This window comes from Frieseomelitta varia, unplaced genomic scaffold (assembly GCF_011392965.1).
Source record: "Frieseomelitta varia isolate USP_RPSP 00005682 unplaced genomic scaffold, Fvar_1.2 scaffold_891, whole genome shotgun sequence".
Classification (NCBI taxonomy): domain Eukaryota; kingdom Metazoa; phylum Arthropoda; class Insecta; order Hymenoptera; family Apidae; genus Frieseomelitta; species Frieseomelitta varia.
In genome coordinates this window covers 186,874-209,002 of record NW_025110691.1, presented here as the reverse complement: position 1 = coordinate 209,002, position 22,129 = coordinate 186,874, and the positions used below count along the sequence as shown (strand labels likewise).

At 46.4% G+C, this 22,129-nt stretch overlaps 1 protein-coding gene across 4 annotated transcripts in view; it reads left to right on the top strand.

Moving 5' to 3' along the window:
- Positions 1-20,847, top strand: part of LOC122537202 (netrin receptor UNC5C-like) — a 47,751-nt gene extending 26,904 nt beyond the window's left edge. For 2 of the 4 annotated variants that reach the window (XM_043670216.1, XM_043670215.1), the window contains 10 exons: positions 5,401-5,814; positions 6,756-7,037; positions 8,292-8,459; positions 9,406-9,438; positions 10,012-10,176; positions 10,903-10,944; positions 16,050-16,187; positions 16,892-17,389; positions 17,862-18,819; positions 19,617-20,847. In XM_043670216.1, the coding sequence (XP_043526151.1) occupies positions 5,401-5,814; positions 6,756-7,037; positions 8,292-8,459; positions 9,406-9,438; positions 10,012-10,176; positions 10,903-10,944; positions 16,050-16,187; positions 16,892-17,389; positions 17,862-18,819; positions 19,617-19,788 (2,870 nt within the window). In that variant the 3' untranslated portion in view covers positions 19,789-20,847. The remainder of the gene's footprint in view (positions 1-5,400; positions 5,815-6,755; positions 7,038-8,291; positions 8,460-9,405; positions 9,439-10,011; positions 10,177-10,902; positions 10,945-16,049; positions 16,188-16,891; positions 17,390-17,861; positions 18,820-19,616) is intronic. The other 2 variants (XM_043670217.1, XM_043670218.1) reach the window with 2 other exon arrangements.
- Positions 20,848-22,129: the final 1,282 nt, after the last annotated feature.

Sequence of the window (22,129 nt, the reverse complement as noted above, 5' to 3'; positions counted from 1 at the left end):
TTTAAAAGAAAAAAGCTTGTGAATTTTTTACTACATCTCCCTTCGTTAAAAATTATACTTAGCTATCACACATGGACAAATTTAACCTTTAATCTATCAGAAGCCTGATAATGAGCCTCTTTTGTTTTATATGGTTAACGACGCCGCCATTTGGGTGAACGATACTATTAGATTGATGTTGTATTGTTTTACAGACCTTTGTAGAGTGTGCACGCGGTGTAGAGTACAATAAAGAGCGATTATAACATTTCGTGAATATATAAGTCCCTGCGTACACTTATCCTTTCAACATAGTCTTTCAGCCCCCGTTATATTATTTAATTACGTTTATTCTCCATTTACATTCCTCGGAACCGTCCCTTCGTTCCTCCGTTCGTGCCACAATTACAGCACCACCCGGTGTGCACCGAGAGGCAGCCGATATCCAGGCAAGAGAAACGACTATAACTATCCCAGCTACACCGAGGTTAACGAGAAGCCTCGCGTAGATCTTGCGGCGACTGATTCGATGGCGGGACCGGATACACCGTTCCGTTCCGTTCCGTTCCGAATTATCGGAAACCGATGAGCTCGGGCTTGCTTTTTTCCCCCAGGAAAACGCGCTGGTCGCGTGTCGCGTGACGTAGCTCAATTAAGTTCCAGCAATCCCGGAACTCTTGCTCCTTTCCCGCGTAGACGCGGAGTAGGAGGGTTGTTTAGACCGGTATTTGCCGCGAGCGATTACCCGTGGCGAGCGACGAAGAAAGAATTCGACAGAGGCCGACGTGTTCGGGAGGCGCGGCCGATAGATTCGGTGATAGATCGGAGATTAGCCGAGGTTTTCGAGCTTCGTTGAAGGGGAGACCGGGTCGATGTTGCTGGTTCCTGGGGTAGGTGTTCGAAAGCTTGTTCCTCCTTGTTTCAGATACCACCGGATAAGGTAGTTTCGGATGGGCGTGTGTCGAGTTACGTTAACGTTTCGTGGATATCAGAGGGACGATCGAGATATTAGGTTGCAATATACAAAATCTCTGATTTGTGCTTCACTGAATCCTGAAGAAAGGGGAGGTTGGAAACTTCTCACTCTTCGAACGATGTATCTACGGAGATGGAAATGATTTCGGAAATTGATGCGATATAATTGAAAGAATGGGCTTCGTTTATTAACAAAGCCTTGCGCTGGCAACTGGTTGCGCGGACCATAACGAGTGACCGAGCCGTATAGAATAATTCGCCGCTTTCTTTTTCCATTGAATTCGTCGGTATGATATCACTGGATAGAAATTATTAAGAAGTAATAAACTTATCATTTGTTTCGCCTGGGTTACATTTAAATGTACTTGAAACTGAGAAAACGGTGCAATTTGGGACAAACAGTTCTCGACGTGCGCGCAAGAAGTTAAAGAAGATATATCTAAACGTTTGGTACATCAAAATTGGACGTTGTTTGTTATCACAGGAATACAAGAACCTTCCGTGTGTCTTAAATTTCGACGAAATCGTCTTACATTCGTTATGATCGCCGTGAAATGCCGAGGCTCTCCGTCAATTTTCTACCAGAAACAGCGAAAAATGAATTTCGATAATTTAGATTCCGGAAGCTTATTCGGCTTTGAATACAACGTCGGAAGCTTAAAATCTCATCTATCAAAGAATTACTATCCGCGGTTGAATAACCAGGGGGCGGGGAGGGGACCGTAAGGGTAATCCGCGTAAAGAAAGCAAAACGCGCGCAACAACTCCGTTTCACCCCGTTCAGCCCCTCGTTCTAGCCAAGTTTTTCTTTTTCTCGAGCTCGTGCGCGCGTTATATCGCTCGATTAAGCGCTCATCTGGTTACGCTACTTTTCTCCCACTCTCCTCACTCGCTTTCTCTCTCTCTCTCTCGCAGCGACGTCGAGGGGAAGGAATAAAAACGAAAAGAGAGGAAAATCGGCCTCGGGAGAGATAGCGCGCGCGCTCGCGAATTAGCGTAGTACGAAGGGAGGAGGCGAGCGTGTACGAGCAATCAAAGACACATCGTGATAGAGGGGGAAAGGGGAGCCGGTTGTGCGCGAAAATGGCCAGCCGGAATTTATACGAACTCGTCCGGAGGAATTAGACGGGGAAACGATTCCGTGGAACTTTATCGGCCAACCGATCAGCGGAATTATCGGAAATCGATGGAAATCCTCTTTCGCCGACTGTTCGTGTCTCCTCTTGGCTTCGCTCGATTGAGTCCTCCGGGTCTTCTTTTTCCCCCGCGTCTCTCTCTCTCTCTCTCTCTCTTTCTCTCGTTCTCTCTTTTTTCTCTCTTTGGTCCCACGGACCGCGTGTTTGCGAACGTGTGCACACAGAGAGAACGGGGCTTTGACAGAGTTGACTGTGAGAAGAAAGAGGAAGCCAAAGGGCGCGAAAAGAAAACACCGCGGATTGATGAATCGACGTATAGATAGGCCGTTTGTTTTAATCGACTTGGTGCGAAAATCATTGCTTCGTCCAAGTATCGTATCATATCGTAATGGCGGGAGTAGGAAGATGTAACGAAGAGTATTTTTTAGCGAGTGCAATTCTTGCGGAGTACGTAATGTCTTTTATAACTGCGACAGGAAGTCGAAATAATTTATCATAGTTAGTGTCTGACTATACTTCTACTTATCTACACCGAGAGCTTCTATTATACACACAAACGATCGTAATAAACGTCATATAGAAAATCAGGGATACTGTTAAGTGGATTTCTCTGATCCAGAAAAGAGCAACAAATTTTTAATGCGCAATACCGAAATGTACACTGCTGTTTCGTAGATATATATTCCCGCAATTTTTCACCACGTTACAAAGAACGCTTTTCGCGACTGAAAAATCCTCGACTCGATATGACAAGCGAGGGCGTATCGCTTATGGACGCGAAATAAAGAAAAAAAAAAAAGAAGCGGGGACGGAAGCGACAGAAAAGGAAGCGCGAGTGTGAAAAGAAAACATCACGGACAGACAAGCCCCGATGCTGCGCGATATTCGTTTTAATCGATCTAAACCCACAGAAAATCGAGGCTGCCAGCGTGGTGTCGATATGGCTCGTCGCTGTGGTCCAAAGTGGCTAACGACGATTCTCGTACGAACTGATTCAGGCGGGGGAGGGGAGAACTAGCGGGTGCGTACGATTCCACCGGACCCTATCGGCCAGTCGATCGAGATCCATTATCGAAAACCGATGAAAATTCTCTTTCGGTCGCGCTTCGATTCGCCACTCGCTCTGCGTCACGTTGCCGAAAATTTTCCCTCCCCCCTGCCCCCTCCTCTCCTTCGTCCTTTCTCGTTCTCTCGCGAATATATACATATATGTAGATATGCACGCTCCAGTGTGTCCTTTTTCGGTTTTATTTTTCACCATTCGTTCATTCGTCCGACGCTTCTCATTTACCCGTTGCACGATTCCTATCTCCGCCGCCCGGATATTGAAGGTATCTACCGCCATCGGGTATAAATTCTGACAATTTTTTTCGGCGTGAGAGGCGGATTTTTATTTCCTTTTTTTCCTTCCTTTTTTCCTTCCCCCTTCCCCTTCGATTCATTCGGATGACCGGTTGCTTCCCGTTGGAACGCGTGAAAAATAACGAGCAACGACAACGATAAAAAGCTGCGACGCGCGGTTGTGACGTTTGTCGATCGCAATGTACATTCGACGGGCGGGCGAATCTTCTCTCGTTGGATGCTCGAACGATTTCGAACGATCGACCCGCGATCGAGTTGTATTATTGAGAATTGACACTCTTAATAAGAATGAATTTGCTGGGAATTTTCGAAGACCGTCGTCTCCATTTTCGAAGACACGAATGACACTTTGTTCGTGGAAAATGTGCGAATTCGACACTGATTCGACAATGATTTTTGATAGAATTATATGGAATATCTCCGCGCAGATGGAACTGTCTAACTATCTATTTAGCATCATAGAACGAATATTGATACAACAATCACAGTAAATACATAGAACGCTGGAACAGTTTGCCCGACTATGTCGACCACAAACCGTTGGATTCCACTATACACCATCCATACTAATTTCCTCACCTCGAGCAGAGATATCGTTACAATCGATATCTAGAACCCTGCTCACCCCAAAGTCCAATTAATCGAATCCTAACCAACCCGTAATACTCGTCATCGTCCGCGGTAGAGAGAATCGTTCATATTTCGAATACTTTATACCTCGCTTTGAAACTTTCTAAATAAACGCGCAAAAATTCGCAGTCTATTAATATAAAAAGCAAAAAAAGCCTCTAAAATATATAATAAACTTTCTCGGTCCATAGACACAAAAAAAAAAAAGACACACACACAAACTTCCTCGAATACCTCGTCCCTGCTCGCACGGTCGCAGCGCGAGTGGCAATTTCATTTCATTTTTCCGCTTCCCCTTCTTTCGAGACGAGGAGAGAGGGGAGGAAAAAAGAGGGAGAGGGGGAGAGAGAGAGAGAGAGCTCGGTATAGATCGAGGACGATTATCGCGATGAAAATTGTGGCCCCCGGCCAAATGTCGCACGGGGATAAAGGTCTAACCGCTGGTTGGCGGGAAATGCATCGGACTTGTGCACCGGTGCGCCGCGTAAATCCGAAAATTCATTACTGCAGCCTCTCGCGCGAGCGTGCAAGCGGGCCGATTGTTCGCGAGCACAGGACGTTCCGGCGAGCAAGAGACGCCCGGCATTAATGGGCCGCGGCGTCAGGATTTACGGAGGGGGAGAGGGAGGGGGAGGGTGTAACCAACCGTTCGCCATTGTTGACAAGCAAATATAGAATTTTCACGATTCCGATGGAACGAGCCTCCAGGGCTGGTGAATAATGTCCGCGCGAATTAATAACTCGATCGTAAATTACGATTACGGAGGGCAGAGAAACAGAGAAAGAGAGAAGAGAGAGAGAGAGAGAGAGAGGAGAGGAGAGGGTTCGTGTATTTAGAATTCAAATGACTGACTGCGCTTCCAACCTGATCCCCGCCTGATTGTCGGCACCGCCCCACCTCTCCATGCTTCGACTCCTGCCACATGTTAATGACGATAATCCAATTCTATGAATTTATCACGAGCCGATAATAAGCAGCGACGTTCGTTTCGATTTGTCCGCCAGATTCGGGATTATCGTCCGGTTGATTTTAATTCGACGCGAAATCGCGCGGGGATCCTCCATTGTGACAGATGTGTCGTGATCGTGTACGCGTGTGATACTCTTGAGCCCGATTATGTTTAAGCTCACCGTGCAGAAAAGAAATTAACGAACGGGAGTTTCATCGACATTTTCAGACTTGGAATTGAATTAAAGTTATCTTGAAATTTGTATTCGAGAAAGTAGAAAGAAGAGTAATTGTGTGAATTGTGCTGAGTCGAAAACCACGAAAAGTACGGGAATTAGTATTCAGCGAAATTGTTGGTTTTTCTTCTAGAAGGCGAGGATGCCGCGGAGGAAGAGGATTCCTATCTCTTGGAGGAGGACGACGTGCCTTCCGCGACGATAGCCACTGACACGGAGCTGATCTCCGAGGCGGGAGGCCATCTGCCCGTGTTTCTCACCGAACCGGTCGATTCTTTCGTGGTGAAGAACAAACCGGCCACGTTACATTGCAAAGCCGCGCACGCGTTGCAGATCTACTTCCGGTGCAACGACGCGAGGGCGGACGACTCGCAGCAACAGGACTTCGTGGACCCCCACACCGGCACCAGAATCGTCGACTGCGAATTGAACGTAACTAGAGACCACATCGAGGAATATTTCGGCAGGGACAAGTTCAAATGCGAGTGTATCGCCTGGTCGGGTTCCGGGCAGATCAAGAGTCAACCTGCGACCGTCGATGTCGCCTGTAAGTGTGAAAAAAATAATACTTTTTGTCGTTCTCAAGATTACCATTAACTTTGCTATATTTTTCCTGGCTGCGAATTGAAGGAGAACTCTCTGGACAATTTACAATTGAATTTCCAACGAGTGTGTTGTTGATTATGTCGGGCAATGAATTATGAAATTAATCGAGTGGCTAGGCCAGTCGCGTAGAAGTTCCAATTTAACGCGAGACATCTCAATTCTTCTAAGAACTTTTGTCAATAAATGCTCGGACAGTGGACAGTTGTTTGCCCCGCTGTCGGGATAGCCCACGACTTTCGTCTTACTTCTGGCCCCTCGTAATTATCTTGATTCTCCTAAGCGAGGTCATTATTTAATTCCGCCCCCTTAATGCGAGGCAACACAACGACCGGCGACCATGGAGTTTCTAAGAGAATCAATTTAGGAAAGGACCGTTTGTCCGGTGCCTCGTGCTTATGTAACTCTCGTTCGGGACAAAAACTTTTGCTCCGCGAAAATGCCGTGGATGAATCGCCAGCCTGTCGTCCGTCGATCCCACGAGCTTTATTATCCACGTGATTAACGACGCATTTATTAATGTATTCTGTTACGTCAGAATATTCTTCAATTCGAAAAATTCTTCTTTGTTGTTATATATATATATACTCATTTATCTCGATTGTCTTTCAATTCACTAAATTTTACTCACCGAGTCTTTCTTGTCCGCTCTCTATTTCGTTTCCATCTGTAAATTTTCATAGCGCCGAGATTATTTCTTCCCTTCGACAAATTGCCCATAAATCTCCTTCGATTCGTAAAATTTATTTGTCACCATTATCTTTAATGCAATACAACCTTCGTTCCCGTTTCTATCTTTCGGATCCACCGCTATTTCTTTTTTCCTCCCCCAGACCGGTCGTGATCCGTTCGTCTTTCTAAGAGCCATAAATCCCATTTTCTCAGACCTGAAGAAGCAATTCGAGTCTCCGCCGTACTCGGTATCGGTGGAGGCAGGCCAGAGCACCGAACTCAGGTGTCTTCCTCCTGTGGGAGTGCCACCGCCGAGGGTCTACTGGCTAAGAAATAACGTCCCCGTCGACACGGAGTCGGACACGCTTTTAGTGTCTAGCGAGGGACACCTTCTGGTCGGCCAAGCGAAACTCAGCCACCAGGCGAATTACACTTGCGTCGCGGAGAACATTGCGGCCAAAAGGCTTAGCGAGCCTGTCAGCCTCACAGTTTACGGTGAGTTCTCCTTGCTTTGACGGCGTTTAATTGCACGGTTGTTACACATCTCGTGATTCGTCTCCACGTCCCCTTTCAAAGGAATGCAAAATGATAATAACAGCGAATGACTCTGAAACTCTATTCATTCTCCGTAGAGAGATGCAATTTTTAAATTAATTAATAAGAACGTAGGTATACAATTTTGTAGAATTATTCGTTGAATAAAATATTTGAAATGTTTCTCGATGGAGGTAAATAGTTCCTCTCCGGAGAAACTTGACACGTTCCGTGCCGCGTGGGAGGTATACACCTCACAGTGAACCTTCCGTTCAAATCATTTGGAATTTTCATTCTAAAACGAAGAATTTTTTTAAAAAGTCATGTACTAACATCTTGGTAACATGTGTATCGCTAATGTTTAATTTTAAATTAATTTCGACATCGTGAAAAAATTGTTTGTTAAGATAATACCTTCAAGTTAAATTTATTCCTTTGTTGATTGACTTTTCTTGACAATTACGGTTTCGGCACTATTATAAAAATTGTAAGACACACAGTTCAGAAGCGAAACATACGCGGCCTAAATATACCAAAGTACAGACAGAAACGAAATTAAAATATTAACGAACAATATTATTCGAAACAAAATTAATATACAGGGTGTTTGGTAACTTGTGGGACCCACTTCGGGAGCTGATTGTAATAATAATAATAATAATACTAATAATCGTAATACATGTCGTATAAAATCGTGTTTAAAGTGATAATGGAGCGAATATTATGATTATTAGTATATTATTATTATTGTTATTGTTATTATTACGATTATTATTATTATTATTATTATTATTGTATTACGATTATTACTAAGAACTCAACTGATTTAGAGAGTATTGCGAAATTTGCTGAATCTTTAACTAGTCACATGAAAGAAAATCTATTGTATACGCAACATCGATTGAACATGCTGAAATATTACGAAATATAATAGAGCAAGGCTTCCGACAAATTCGAGAAACACCAGGAATGATAGAGAGAGTAACCAGATGAATGACAAGACGCGTGCAGGCTTGTCTTCAAGTGCAAGCTGGTCATTTCGAGCATCTTTTGTATAAGTAATTAAAACAAAAAATTATATATCATAAACAAAGACAAATAGAACATATATATGACCTTTTTTCATTATTTTTAGGCGATTACAATTACATACCGAAGTGGGTCCCACAAGTCCTGTGAAACACCTTGTATATACATGTTTCAATTTCATTTCAGTGAAAGGAGGATGGTCGGCGTGGTCCGCGTGGTCCGAATGTCACTCGAGGTGCGCGAAAGGTGGCCAGAAACGGACGCGAACGTGTACGAACCCCGCTCCGATGAACGGCGGCCAGCCTTGCATGGGTCCGTCTCAGCAGAAGATGGACTGCAACATCGCCTGTCCCGGTAAGTGTCCCGCGAATCCATTACCTCCCGGGACAGAGAATGAGATTTTCAAGGAAGCATCACGGTTCGTTAAAGTCGATACCGAACGCGCGCCGATCTCCGATTCCGCGAGGCCGAGGTTTCTTCTCGCCAACACACTTGCGTATGGTGCGTGTGTATGCGTGCCCCTACCAAAGCGTCTGTTTCTATCCGATAGCTGGAGCTAACGAACGAGAGAGCAGGAGGAGAATAGATCCTTTACGCTTCTCTTCGATTGTAAATGGCACAGTAATGGAACGACGCGACGCGACGCGACGCGGGAGCAGGTTCTGCCACGACAAACCGATATTACCGTTGCCAAAGGGAGTGTAGAGAGGAGAAGAGAGGGTACGGCTCTCTCGTTTGATTTACGAGCTTCTCTCTTCCTCCCCTCTAGCGCGCATCGTTGAACGTCTCAACAGGAGACGGTTGTTGGCTCTTTTAAATCGTATTCACCTTTCGAAAACGTCTCGCGACGTCCCGGAGAGGACACCTGCACGCACGATCGGCCGTGCGCGTACGCAGTTCCATTGAAAATCGTCGGAGGCGACGACCAAACGGGAAACGGGGAGGCGGGGAATCGAGGAGAATCGACGAGTGAAATATTAACCCTCGCCCGGTGTCTGGTTGGCTCGCGTTGACACGCTGCACTCGCGGAATTTTGATACGGTCGCCCGTTTTGAGCATTATCGTTGGTCGACGATGGCTCGATGTCTTGAATGTAAACGACAGGTAATTGGGAAATACCATACGCATACCCGTTTGGTCCCGCGAGCGAGAACAGCGAGACACTGCGGGGTTAATTAGAAAGTCTATTTGGTACTATTGACTGTCGCTTATGTGTGCGCACGTCTTTCTCACTAACTGTCTGTCCCGCTTTCGATAATGCACCTATACGTCTTTCTGTCTAACGCTCGCTTCGGAATAGCCGCCACTCTGGAGGAGTTCACCAACACTCTAGGTAAGTGTAAACACCTGTAATTTCGCTTAAAAAACCAAAATCACCAAATTAAAAAAAAAAAAAAAAGAAGCGAAAACCTAGTAATCGTTAACGTTGAACGTACCGTAGTTAAATGTACCAAACGTGATATAATCTACGTAAAAACGTAGCATCCATAACGTTCCATTTTTCGTTTCAAAAACTAAAGAAAGGAAAAATAGAGGAGGCTGAAAGGAAGGAAGAACCATTTGTAAGTATCGCGTCGCAACGAGTCGAATCGCGACCGAAGATTAAATCGCGTACCGGGACACGTCGTCCGCTTTGTTTTTTTCCACGCGGGATCGGGTACGAGTCAATTAAAACGGAGAGGAAGCGAAACTCTCGCGACCGAATTGACGAGTATGGCACTTGGACAAGACTCACGGGGATCGCGGAGCAAGTTACGATGCCACGTCGGTCCCCCGTTTCCACCGTGTAGCTTTTTACCCATCGCTTTAACGTCGATCCCGGGATCTCCTTAACGACCCTTCACGACAGAAAGACGATCCTCTCGAACCGTTCGTCTCTTTTTTCTTTTCCCGGGAACGCGCACAGTGGTGGACGGAGGATGGTCCAGATGGTCGACGTGGTCGGTGTGCAGCACCGATTGCAAGCAACAGAGGAGACGATCCTGCGACGAGCCACCACCCAGCCACGGTGGACGACCTTGTCAGGGGAGGGACATCAGCGTGGCGAATTGCACCGGCGGCATGTGCAACAGTAAGTCACGAGATCCTATCCCACTTGTCACGACTCTCTTTCGATCTGTCCCATTCCGCTCGTCCTCGCGAAAGAGATCCTCGTTCGCGCGCGCGAGAGAAAATATGCACTGTATAGAACGATAGAAGCTTGTCGCACACCCTTCTTCTCACGACGGATCGCCAGGGTGGTGGACATGGTTACAGGAAGGTGGAAATTTCTTTTTTCGTAGATTGAGATGAAAGGGATACAGCGAATGTTCGATGATTCGAACACAGAGTTTAACCGGACTGCGGTTTTGTCGGTAATGTGGAGCTTTTTCTTTTCGTGGTGTTTGAAAAATAAATCTATCTGGAGATTCCGAGTTTTGGACTTTTTCACCGGTGTGAGTTGAAGGTGACATCGGTAAACTGTGGATTTTCACGCATTGCCGGGACATTTTGAAAATGCGAAATTGCAAGTGCAATTGTAACCTTAGTTACGTTCGTGAAAATTGTATAAAAAATATGTAGAAAAATCCGCAGTTTTAGCGATCAGCGTGCAATCAGAGTTAATTAATCAGAGTTAACGAGCAGAGTGAATATTCCAATAACTTTATATAAACGATCAATCAGACCTTTCGGAATAATTGCAGGCTTCTATCATTGCTTTGCGTGCAATCATAAATTAATATTAATTCACCATACAATACAAACTTTGGTACTTGTTACTTGGCATTTGACGAGTCTCTCATTTCTCTCTTTCCAGATGGCAGCACGAAAATGGGAGGCGCACACTTGACCGAAGAGGGTAAGTTCGCGATTAAAAAATTCACTCTTTTTCTTCGTTCGATTCCCAGAGAGAAGAAGAAAGAAATATACGAGAAAATTTCATAATTCTAAGTCCATCCGTTACGTCGCGATTTTGTGTCACGATCAGACAACAGCGATTCGCAAAGCGCTTCGAGACCCACCCCGATTAGTTCCGCGGCGACGACGCGCGAAAATCGAAATGAAGTATGACGAGTAGGCGCAGGGCGCGACCAGTTGCAAAGAAAACGCGTCTAACTCGTCGCGCGACATTCTTAGATGGATTCTTCACGGCTTGTGAGCGCCGTTTATATAGCTCAGCGCTGCAACTCGGTTCGCGATCAGATACCATTGAAATCGTTCGTCCCGCGCCGGCAAAGTAGAACAGGCTGAGATCGTTCGCTAAACGCCACTCTGAAGAACGATATTCATCGATTCAGGTATATTAATGCGAGTGTCGGAGGCATCGCGAGCCGCTTTAAACGTGGTTGCGCGTCGTCGGACGATTAATGTAGAGGAAAATAATTCCATTGGTGTATATGGAACAGCCATCTTGACGAAAAAAAATAATCGATCGATTTCCCTTCTAGCTTCTTCCTCGTTGTTCGCGATGTAGGGAACTGAAGACTTCAGTTTTAAAGCAATTTTTGATTTTCTCGATAATCTCTCTTTCAACTAGTATCGAAATATTACAAATTACAAAGTAATTAATAATTCCATTGGCGTACGAGAACACCCATTTTAATGAAAAAGAACAAGTGATCGATTTTCCTTCGACCATTTTCCTTGTCGTTCGTCTTGCGTCGTTGCTCACTTTCAAATCAATTTTCAACTTGTTGGATAATCTCTCTTTCAACTAGTTTACAAACTAAATACTATTACAAGTTACGAATCAAGTGTTAATAAAATTAATGCCTCGTCCGCGCATTTATACACCAGCGCAAAAATTCGAAGCGCATCAAAGTTTCAAAGTAAATCATCCCTCATCGGTTCGATATTACAAAATTTGTACAACAGAGGATGAATTATGGAACTTGTCAGTTCCCTGATATAACTAATTCACAAATCATTATAGCGCAAGAGGAATCCTCGCGGCTCACGCTCAAATACCTTCCCTCGTTCTTACCCAATTTACCACCCACCTACTCAACAACTTCCAGTCACTTGCCATCGCTTTAATAATCGCTTCCCAGCCCGAGGAAAAATTGCCCCCTCGTCGCCCCTCGCCACCGCGCCTCACCGTTCGCTGTTTACCGAGCAAGTTTTCCACGTGAACGGCCAACGTCCACGGCCCCTCCGTCGTATTTACTTTTAATTACGCGACCAGTTAATTATTGACGCTTGACAGGGAACGATCGTCGAAGGGCCGAGTCGCGGTCCAAACAGTCGCAACAATGAGGTGTGGCGGCTGGCTGCTGGTAGTCAAGGGTGGCCCACTGGTCCGTATAGATCCAGACGCGGCGCACTCCCTCCCCCCTGTTAGCAGGACGATTCTATCGACCGAACCACATCAAAGTTGCACGCGATACCGTTCGACCTAGGCTGTATTCTCTCCCTATTCTGGCCCGCGTCGGCCGGGAGAGGGGTGGGCCCGCTTTAATATCGAAGAAAATTATGTAATCGGTAGCCGTTACGCCTCCCGCGCCTCCCTCCAACCAGAGGGAGGGAAAATTGATCGTGCATGCAAATAAAGTGCCATTATCCCGTGGCGGAGGCCTGAACACGGATGGTCGAACAGAGAAAGAGAGAAAGAGAGAGAGAGTGTGTATGTGAGAGAGGTTGGGTAGAAACCACCCCTCGAGACTTCGATTTTCGTCGAAAGCCGCGATAAGACGCGAGAACTGTTGCGAATTGCCCTGCTACCAGGTGGAGCGAAGTTTTAGGGTAGTTTTTCGCTGAAACGGTTAACCCTTGGCGAGAAAAACCTTCTGTGGTTACACTCGACCAGCGCATAAGTATATTTAAGTAAACTTTTGCAACGCTTGGAGTAATCTTTCTGAATTTTTTTTTTTTTTTTTTTAATGACTATGTATCTTCTAAAAATTCCTAGAGCGTTCTATTAAAGTATCTCGAAGTAGATACCGCACCCTCGAGGAAAAAACCCAGCGAAAGAGCGATAACAGAAAAAGGCAATCGGAACTAGGAGCATTTCATGGGGTACCGGATGAATTATAGGCTTCAGATACATTAGGTCGAGGTTATGAAGCGTTATCAATTGCCGCTAAGAAAAATAAATCTCAGCGACCCCCGTGCGCACTCGCGGCACTTTTCAATTTGTGGAGGGTGGAGCACGCGAACGATCCAGGCGGACGAAACAGAGCCTGTCTAACTCGGCTAACGACGTGGAACTATTGCGTTTTAGGGAATACGTCCTTTCCTCTCTCTCTCTCTCTCTCTCTCCCTCTCGCTACTTATCTCTCTTCCTTTCTTCGTATGCGTTTTCGTCGCCGCGTATATTGATGTTCGAAGCACGTGTCCGGGAGCAGCGTGCGCCAAGCAGACGCACATGATCCTGCGAGAACGAGAAGCCGGCTCTCTCTCCCGAGAGTCACGTACCGGGGTTACAACCGGGAATGGCTTTGACATTCTAAAATTGGAAGAAGCTTAGGAACGTCAGCCGCCGGTTTCTCGCCGAAGACCAACGGTGGTATTTGTCGAAAATCTCCTGAACTAGACACGCGTATACCTCGAACGTGGCAATGAAACGACCGAAGGGTGGAAACCGTGGAAAGAATTATTATCCCTTCTTTCCTTTCCTCTTTTTTTTTTCTTCTCTTTCTTTTCTAAGTTTCGCAGCGGCGAACTTGCGAGATTGCCGATCGGACGACAGTTTCCAAAGATTACACGTTGGAAGTTTTTAGAGCCTAAACGTTTAAAACTCTGGCTTTGTCGAGGAACTTTCGTGTTTCGTATTTCATTGTCAATTCTCGCGGAGAACTTTTGCAATGGAGATGCGATATTACTCGAGCCTTCAACGATGAGACTCCGCGTGTTCAAACGGTTGAACCTCAGAGTTTTATATCAGAGACACTTTACGGACTATTTATGGATTTTTATAGATCGAATAACGAAGACACATTTCGAAGATTATACTACTTGAAAATATACTATCGGTTCAAGTGCTCAATGGCACCTTCTCATTTTTCGCGAAACTTCAACGCTCTGTGTAGATTATTATACTTCGAGTTGCGTTATTATTAGCTTGTTTCAGCGAGTCGATTAACACGCCACTATTTTCCTTTTCCTCGCTATTGAATCGGACGTAATAACTGCCCCGAGACTTTCCAGCTTAGAGAGCATTCGCTCGGAGAAAACTTCCAACCCCGTTCGTGCAATCGCTTCTCATCTCGTTTCGGTAAATTGATATCGGCAGAACTTTCGCGATTTACGACGGCGGCTCGGATCGAGAGTCTACGAGCAAGCGGTCGAGCACCGCGACAAGAAGCGACCGATGAATCCTCCTCCCTTCCCCCCGTGTTACATAATTCATAAAACGTCGCTCGAATCACGGTGAAACTTTGCATACAGCGTAATTCAATCCCGATTTCACACGCGGCGACCGCAGGAATATCGCGGTGCGCACGAGTTGACGTAATGCCCTCTCTTTCGCCTGCCCTCCCGACCGTCTCTTCCCACCGAAGTGTTTTTCGCGGTTTTAATCGCGTCCCACGTCGTCTTTGTTGCCATCCTGTTCACTGTCTGTCGAGCGACACGGCGACCACTTTAAATTATTATCCCTCTCCGCGCGCGAGGGAGCTTGCCACGAGCGCTGCCTTTTATTACGAGCCGCGATAATAACAATAATCACAATAACGATCCGAATGTTTATCGTCGTAAGCGCGGAGTAAACGCCGCGCCGCGACGTGAAACGATAAAACGCCGCGAAGGGGGACGAGAAATCGGGACACTGCGCGTCTCCACTTGGCGTAAATGGAGAGGAACGGCCCGAGCTTAAAACTTTCCTTGGACGACGCTCGTAATATTTAGCGGTACGCGGGGAAACGTTTAAACGCTCGTCTCTCTTTTTCTGCTTCTTCTTCTTCTTCTTTTTCTTCTTCTTTCTCGACCGTCTCTGCTGCCAACTCTGCGGCGTCCCATGGTCCATCGCAATACAGAGAGAGAGAGAGAGAGGAGAAAGAAGAAAACGAGAAGCGTATAAAAGTTGCCGCGTAAATTATTCATGAATGGTGGTCGGTCTGCTCGTCCGCAGATGAGCACGCTTCGCGGATACGCGAGAATTACCGGCGCCATTTGCACGGTACGTCTTAAACGACCGTGCGAAGAGATCGTATCGGCGAGTGGCCCCTTAAAACGAGGGAATTAACGCCCGCCGGTTACTGTAATCTCCGGCGGCCGGGGGAGAGGGCGATAATCTTTCGACGCGCGGCTTAACGCCATGCCCGTAACAAAGTCTCGAATTAGCGGGCATGCTTTCTCGCTTCTGTTGCGTGTTCCGCGGAAAGGAACACTCGTCAGCTCGGTTTGGACAGTCGGTAGGCCGGGCTTGCGCGCGTGATTTCGAGTTGACTCACGCCTCGAGGAACGAAGGGAATCTTCACACGGGATTCAGACGATTCACGATCAGCGCTAATTAGCTGTGCCGATTTGGGAAAATTTCTTGTGTTTAATCTCCTGACGAACTAGCGGATTCGTTAGCGTTAAAAATAGCGAATTTGTATCGTGCTGCTGACTATATACTCGCGTCGAAAGTCTCTGCATGTTTTTGCTAATTACGAGCCTTTTTAAATTGAACGTCTGGAAATCTGTTACGTTGATAAATTTCATAATTCCAGCGTCGAAGCTGGAAGGAGGCAATTATCTCTTTACGCGTTTCGAAATTAACTGTACGTGACAACATTCCAACCGCTCAGGAATATTTATTCCATACGTTACTATATCAATCATACTTTGATCATGTTCCAAGTGACAGTAAACGTGCGTAACACGTCCCGAGAGGTCACGAAGAACGCATAGAATAAAAATCAGTGTCGATAATAAAGTAATTAACATCCCGCGATTCCTGTACGTAGCCGTGTCGCACGTCTCCGCGCGACCGGTTCACGAGACACGCGGATAAGAAAGAAACACGTCGTTTGATGTTCACAGCGAACCGGCAAATGGACGTGGCTCTGTACGGCGGCTTGACTGTCGCGTGCGCTGTAATCGGCGGCCTGGCATTTTCCCTCGCAAAGCTTCTGAGGCGCAAAGGTCGGGACCATTCCCTCTACTCCATGGCCCGTAACGGTAAGCATTTCATAGATGGAAGAGAGAGAAGAAGAAGAAAAAGAGAAATAAAAAAAGAAAACGAGAAAAAATCAGCCACGTTGGCTGTACGCGAAGGAGCGAGACACGATGTTTCACAGCTGGATGTAATTACATTTCACGTTTCGGTCAACTTTCGAGGAAGTTGTTGAACTCGTTCTCGGTCCTTCGTCGGTCCTCGCTACACTCGATCGAAATGATGCTATTTCGAAATTTGATCGATGCCACGTGTTCGCTACTTTCATCCGTGTTCCGTTTATTTATCGTTTATTTGTCAGTTGATGTATAAGTTTTAGAAACTTATCACTCGTCGTAACAAACGCAGCTTCTGCTTAACACTACTTGGAACTACCAAAATGGTAGGATCAGTTTTGTTAAATATTTTACAGACATAAAACAGTGTATTTTTAGAGACCTCGAATGATTCTGCGTAAAATCCACAAATAAAAGCTTGTGTGCCCCCATAGTCGTGTTGTCGACTTTGACGTCTCTGATGATGGAAATTCGACGCTCTGGTCGTCGGTAACTGTGGCGTTAACAGTAGTCGTAGATACGTTATTGATAGATCGGATGAAAGTGGCGGACGTGGTCGTGTTATTCGTGAAAATCGGAATAGTATCACAGCGGCGTCTGTCCGCAGCGCGCAGAGATACCCACGAGCCGTGGCTCGGCGGTGTGCGTTTCAGAATTCCAGCCGGAGTTCTTCCCGGACCAGGACAAGAAGTTGAGCCTGCAGCCGGATGTAACGGCGACGAGCGTACCGGCCTGCTACGAGTATCCTTTCGACCCGAAGCTGTCGATGTCGAGATCCCTCTCCGAGCACCATTACGACGTGCCCCACTTGTCGATCGCCCCGCAACCATCGCCAATGTCGCCGACGCCAAGCACGTCGACGCAGGAATCATGCAGCGACAAACAGATCCATTCCGACTGCGAGAACAGCGTCACTAGCTCGTACCCGTCCTCCGACTCCACGTACAACGTCGCCTCGGAGAGCGTTCGTTTGCCAAAGCTCGAGACCGGAAACGTGGCCGGGGCGGCGGTGAACACGCGCGGCGCGCTTCTCGTGCTTCCGGACGCGGGCATATCGATGTCGGTGCCCGAGGGAGCCGTGCCGAAACCACTCAGGGAGGAGCTCTACTTGGCCGTGCTGAACGAGGATCGCTTTAGGCCTCGATTACCCGGTAAGTGGTGCGTGCATTATTAATTGCCAGGCGCTGGCCGTGACGGTTCCGCAGCAACGAACGTCTCATCGATCCGGCTCGATTACGATTCAATTGACGCGGATGGTCTCGATGGAGTGTGGTCTCCCGGCTATCTTTGAGGCGAGAACGCTTCCGAGTCTCGCCCGTTCGATCCGTGTAATTGCAAATTGCGGCCTGTGTAATAGACACACATCGCGCGCGTAGCCTCGCGAACGCTGCGCTTTGGGACACGTTTCGGGACGAGATGATCCTCCAGAGATTGAATTCGATTCCTGGCAAACGTGTTTGCAAACGTGTAACACCCGTACGTGTAATACCGTGTGTAATAATACACGCGGAATCGATTCGCGGTGTCGTTCAGGGGAAAATGATATTTAGATGAAAAAAAAAAAACTCGCAACGTTACGCGTGCAAGCGTAAATAGCTAGAGATTCCTGTGTGTTTCCTCCAGACGGTATCACGCAACTATCCGCGGTGGTAACGTGCGGCCCTTCGTCGGCGACCTTCAACAAGCCTGTGATCCTCCAATTCGAGCACTGCGCGATGCTTCACCCAGCCACGTGGGAGCTAAGCGTTTGGGCCTGCGACGGCCTGAGCGTCGAGGACGGCACAGCGATCGCCTCTTCCAAGGATCATCAATCGATCACGTGGAGCAGGGTGCTAACGTTGGGCAACGAGACGATCAACACGCCGCTGTTCACGCAGCTGGACCACGCCGAAGCGTTTATCGTGACCGAACAGTTGAGAGGCTACGTTCTAGCTGGCCAGAGCTGCGAGAACGTGATCGCCACCAAGAGACTGCGGCTAGCGTTGTTCGCCAGCCAAGCTGGCCAATGCTGCGTCCGAGTCTACGCCGTGGAGGACACGAAAGCCGCCACGAAAGCGATCGTCGACAGAGAATCTCAGGCGAGAGGTTACTTGCTGGACAAACCGAGAACATTGTTGTTCCAAGACAACGGCGAGTCGCTGTGCGTCAGCCTCGAGGAGGTTGGCAACGAGTGGCAGAGCAAGTCGCCGACCGAACGGCAGGAGATCTCGTTCAGAGACGTGTGGAACTGCCAGGAGAACACGAAGCACGTGACTTTCGGCTTGGACACCGCGTTCGGCCCTACCAGCAGCCGAAGCTACAAGCTGCAGGTGTCGCAAGGGAACTCGGACACCAGGCAGGTGTTCAGGATCGTGTACGACGGCGCGAAGCAATTGATCTCGTCCGGAAGCGTGACCAGACCGCTTAGAGAGGTGACGGTGGTCAGCAGCGGGCATGCTAATAACGCCACCACCGACTCCACCACCCTCAGACCGTTTCGGTTTACCAGGTCCCTGAGGAAACAGCTATGCCAATGCCTCGATCCACCGAACGCTCTCGGCAACGACTGGAGAATGCTGGCGCAGAGGCTTCAAGTCGACAGGTTGGTATAATCTTCGAGATTTCCTCCTTCCCCTTCGGTGGTTACTTGCTCCTTGCTTTGCTAACTCGGCTCTGACTGACGAGATGTATCTTCCGGAGACGGTACATACGGTTTCTTTACACGCTGTACTGTTACAGAGTACCTCTTTCAAATATTGACGTCCCTCGAGAGTTGATTGTTCTCGACAGCCGTTGATTTGCGAGTCTCGTTTACGGTAAACGATGTTTGCGATCATTTCCGACGTAGGAATCAATAAGAGCAGAATGCTGGAAGACTGATATTTACTGACTCTTTAATGAAATTTAATGGAGCTTCACTCTAAATTTCTTTCAAAAGTCGTCTTTTTCAGAAACTGGTCGTTTTCAATATTTCAGAATTTCTCGACTGCAGAGAAACAGATAGATAGATAATTTTTATTTTATTTCCGGCTCCACAGCCAGAGAAAAGTGGACTTGATTTACATTTCGCTTTTTCCATTCTCTCTGTTTCTCTCACTCTCCACTGTTTTGCACTCTACCTACACTATACTTAACTTTTATACTATACTTGACAATTTAACATCGATTGTATTACCTAAAACCTAATTGCACTTATATTTCCTAACTTGTTATTCTAATTTTCTATTCTAAGAATGTACCGCGTATTGCCTCTGTCCGCCTTTGGTTACCTTCTACTGTAGAGAAATATCCCAATCGTGAATCAAAAATTTCTGTCCATCGCTGACATCTGTTTTTTCTTTTTCTTTTTTTTTTTTTTGTTCCGATAATAAGGAACACCTGGCCTCGTTCAACTTGCAGGTACATCAACTACTTCGCGACCAAGTCCAGCCCGACGGAGCACATCCTAGACCTGTGGGAAGCGAAACACCACGAGCCGACCGCGGTGACCGACCTTCTGAACCATCTTCGAGTGATGGGCAGAACGGACGCGGCCACGATTCTCGAGGCACAGCTAGGCCCGTGGCTCTGAACGAACGGAATTTCGTTGCCATCTCGTGACGTTTCCTGTGGTGAGTGAAAGTCCACGAACAAGTCGAGTGAAACGAAACGAACAAAAAGTGGTGAACCCGAACCCGTGGTTGCTTCGGCGCGGAGAACAAGTCGCTTCTCCGTTTGACGGACTCATCGAAAACACTGCCTTAATTTCCGGCGCGGGACAAAACTGTGTCTGTCTCTCTCCCGTTTGTCCCGTCTTTTGTACATAGAAATTTTCGTCTCTTTTCTCTTCCTTTTTTCGTTTTTTTTTTTCGTTTTTTTTTTTTTCTTTTTCTTTTGTAAGACGAACGTTGTGCTCGAGGCGACATCGTCGGATCTGTACGAGGATTGTAATCATCGTGAAACGAAATAAACTAGAGACTGTGCATTTAGATGGTTATATATGTGTACATATCGTGCTAAGGACTGACGCAAAGCAGATGCAAAAAAAAAAAAAAGAAAAAGAAAATGGATATATCCATTTAGACGGATGTTTATATATATATAAATAATTATATATAAATATATATATATATATATACAGTTAGATAGATAGATAGAGAAACATCGAGCAAGGAACGAACGACGAAAACACGAAGAGAATAAAAAATCGTTCCAACCCGATACAAGAAGTAAAACGAAGAAAAAAAAAAAGAATGATAAAGTGTAACGAACGGGGAAAAGTAAGAAAGGGGGGAAAAAAAATGAAAGATGTTTTTATCGATTTGTTATATACTATACGGATGCACGAGCATACACGCGAGTGGCCACCGGTTTCCTGGAAGAGGACGATCGTGCCAAAATTCTCACTCTCGGTTTCGAAACCCACGAACCCGTTTCCGTTGACGTTTGTATTCAGATGTTTGTTGAAAAAAAATGTACGCGCCCTGTGGTTTCTTTCGTGCACGTCGACAATACCACTGCCCCGTGGCCCGTTCACCGTTTCCCCTCCCCGGGGAAGAAAAGCACGGCGAGGAACAACGCGTGTGAACGGGACGGACGTTGAATCGCGTAGAAAACGACCTTACGATTCGCGGTGAAAATCGGATAATTTTAAAAACAAAATCGATGCAAGTTTATTTGGAAGAATTGTATATTTGTTACTTTCGAACGAATAAAATATTCTTGTATACCTCGAGCGGTTGTTCATTCATTCTTTATCCCTCTTTCGTTCCTCCTTCGCTCGTGAAAAAAAAATTGGATTTCTCATCACCCTCGTAATACAAATAAAATGGAATTTCTAACAAAAATCTACGGAATCTGTTGTTTGTGAAGAAATATTTCAATACGCTTCTCTCTTTTGCTCGAAATAAAGGGGACTGAATTATATAGAAACAAACTACATCCAGAGGTAAGTAACTGGAAGTTGAACAACCAGAAACATTCCCGAAAATATTTGAATCCCTAATCCAATAAACGTCTCTCATAAATAGAAGCTTTACAGCCTCGGCATACCTCCAACAACTCGATATTAAATTTCTTTCTGCGTAACAGGATCGTAATTATGAGTCGAAAGTTCTCGGGGTGGCTAATATTCAGGGCCGTTCGCGCGAAAGACTTCCCTAAATAAGAAACCCTGTCGAGACGACCGGTAACACGATACGAACACGTCTAATACCCGAAGAGACGCTGAAAGAATGCTGCTTTCACTGACGCGGTAATGAGTCAGCTCAGTCAGCATCGATCGCGCATTTCCGAGTAATCGTCGCGCAAAGTTTCAACAGCAACCATCACGTTCCACCATTACCAAGTTTCGATTCCGTGATATCGAATAACCGTTCGGAGCGCGAGCGATGCGTGCACTTAATACGGCCGCGAATTAGTTTGAAACCTTTTACCCCGATGCCATCGTTCCCGGAATTACGGACGTGCTCGCCTCGAAAAATAGTGCAACAAACCGATCGACCGACCAAGGAACGATATTTACATATTCGTGCACCGTCTCGTCATCTACTGGAAAATTGTTGCTTTCCGTTCGCTCTGATTCGTCGAATCTAAAATAAATTCCGCGAATTATGTGAAATTGCGTACGGTATTGTAAATCAACTTGGGATGATACTTTAACCCATAAAATTCTAAGTAAACGGGGTATTGAAATGCGTACAGGTATTGAAATGAACGCAAGCCTTTCAATGAACACGTTCGAAGAGCCGACAGTTCGAAAGGTTATTTGTAGGCGCGAACTCCATATTTCAACGGGGCACGATGAAAGAAAATTGCATTTCCACGGAACGCGATTTGTTACACGGCCGGCACGCCACATAAATCTAAGTAAATACAGTTTCATGCCCGTTTGGAGGAGCACGCAACGCGACTCAATCAAACCAGACGACGAC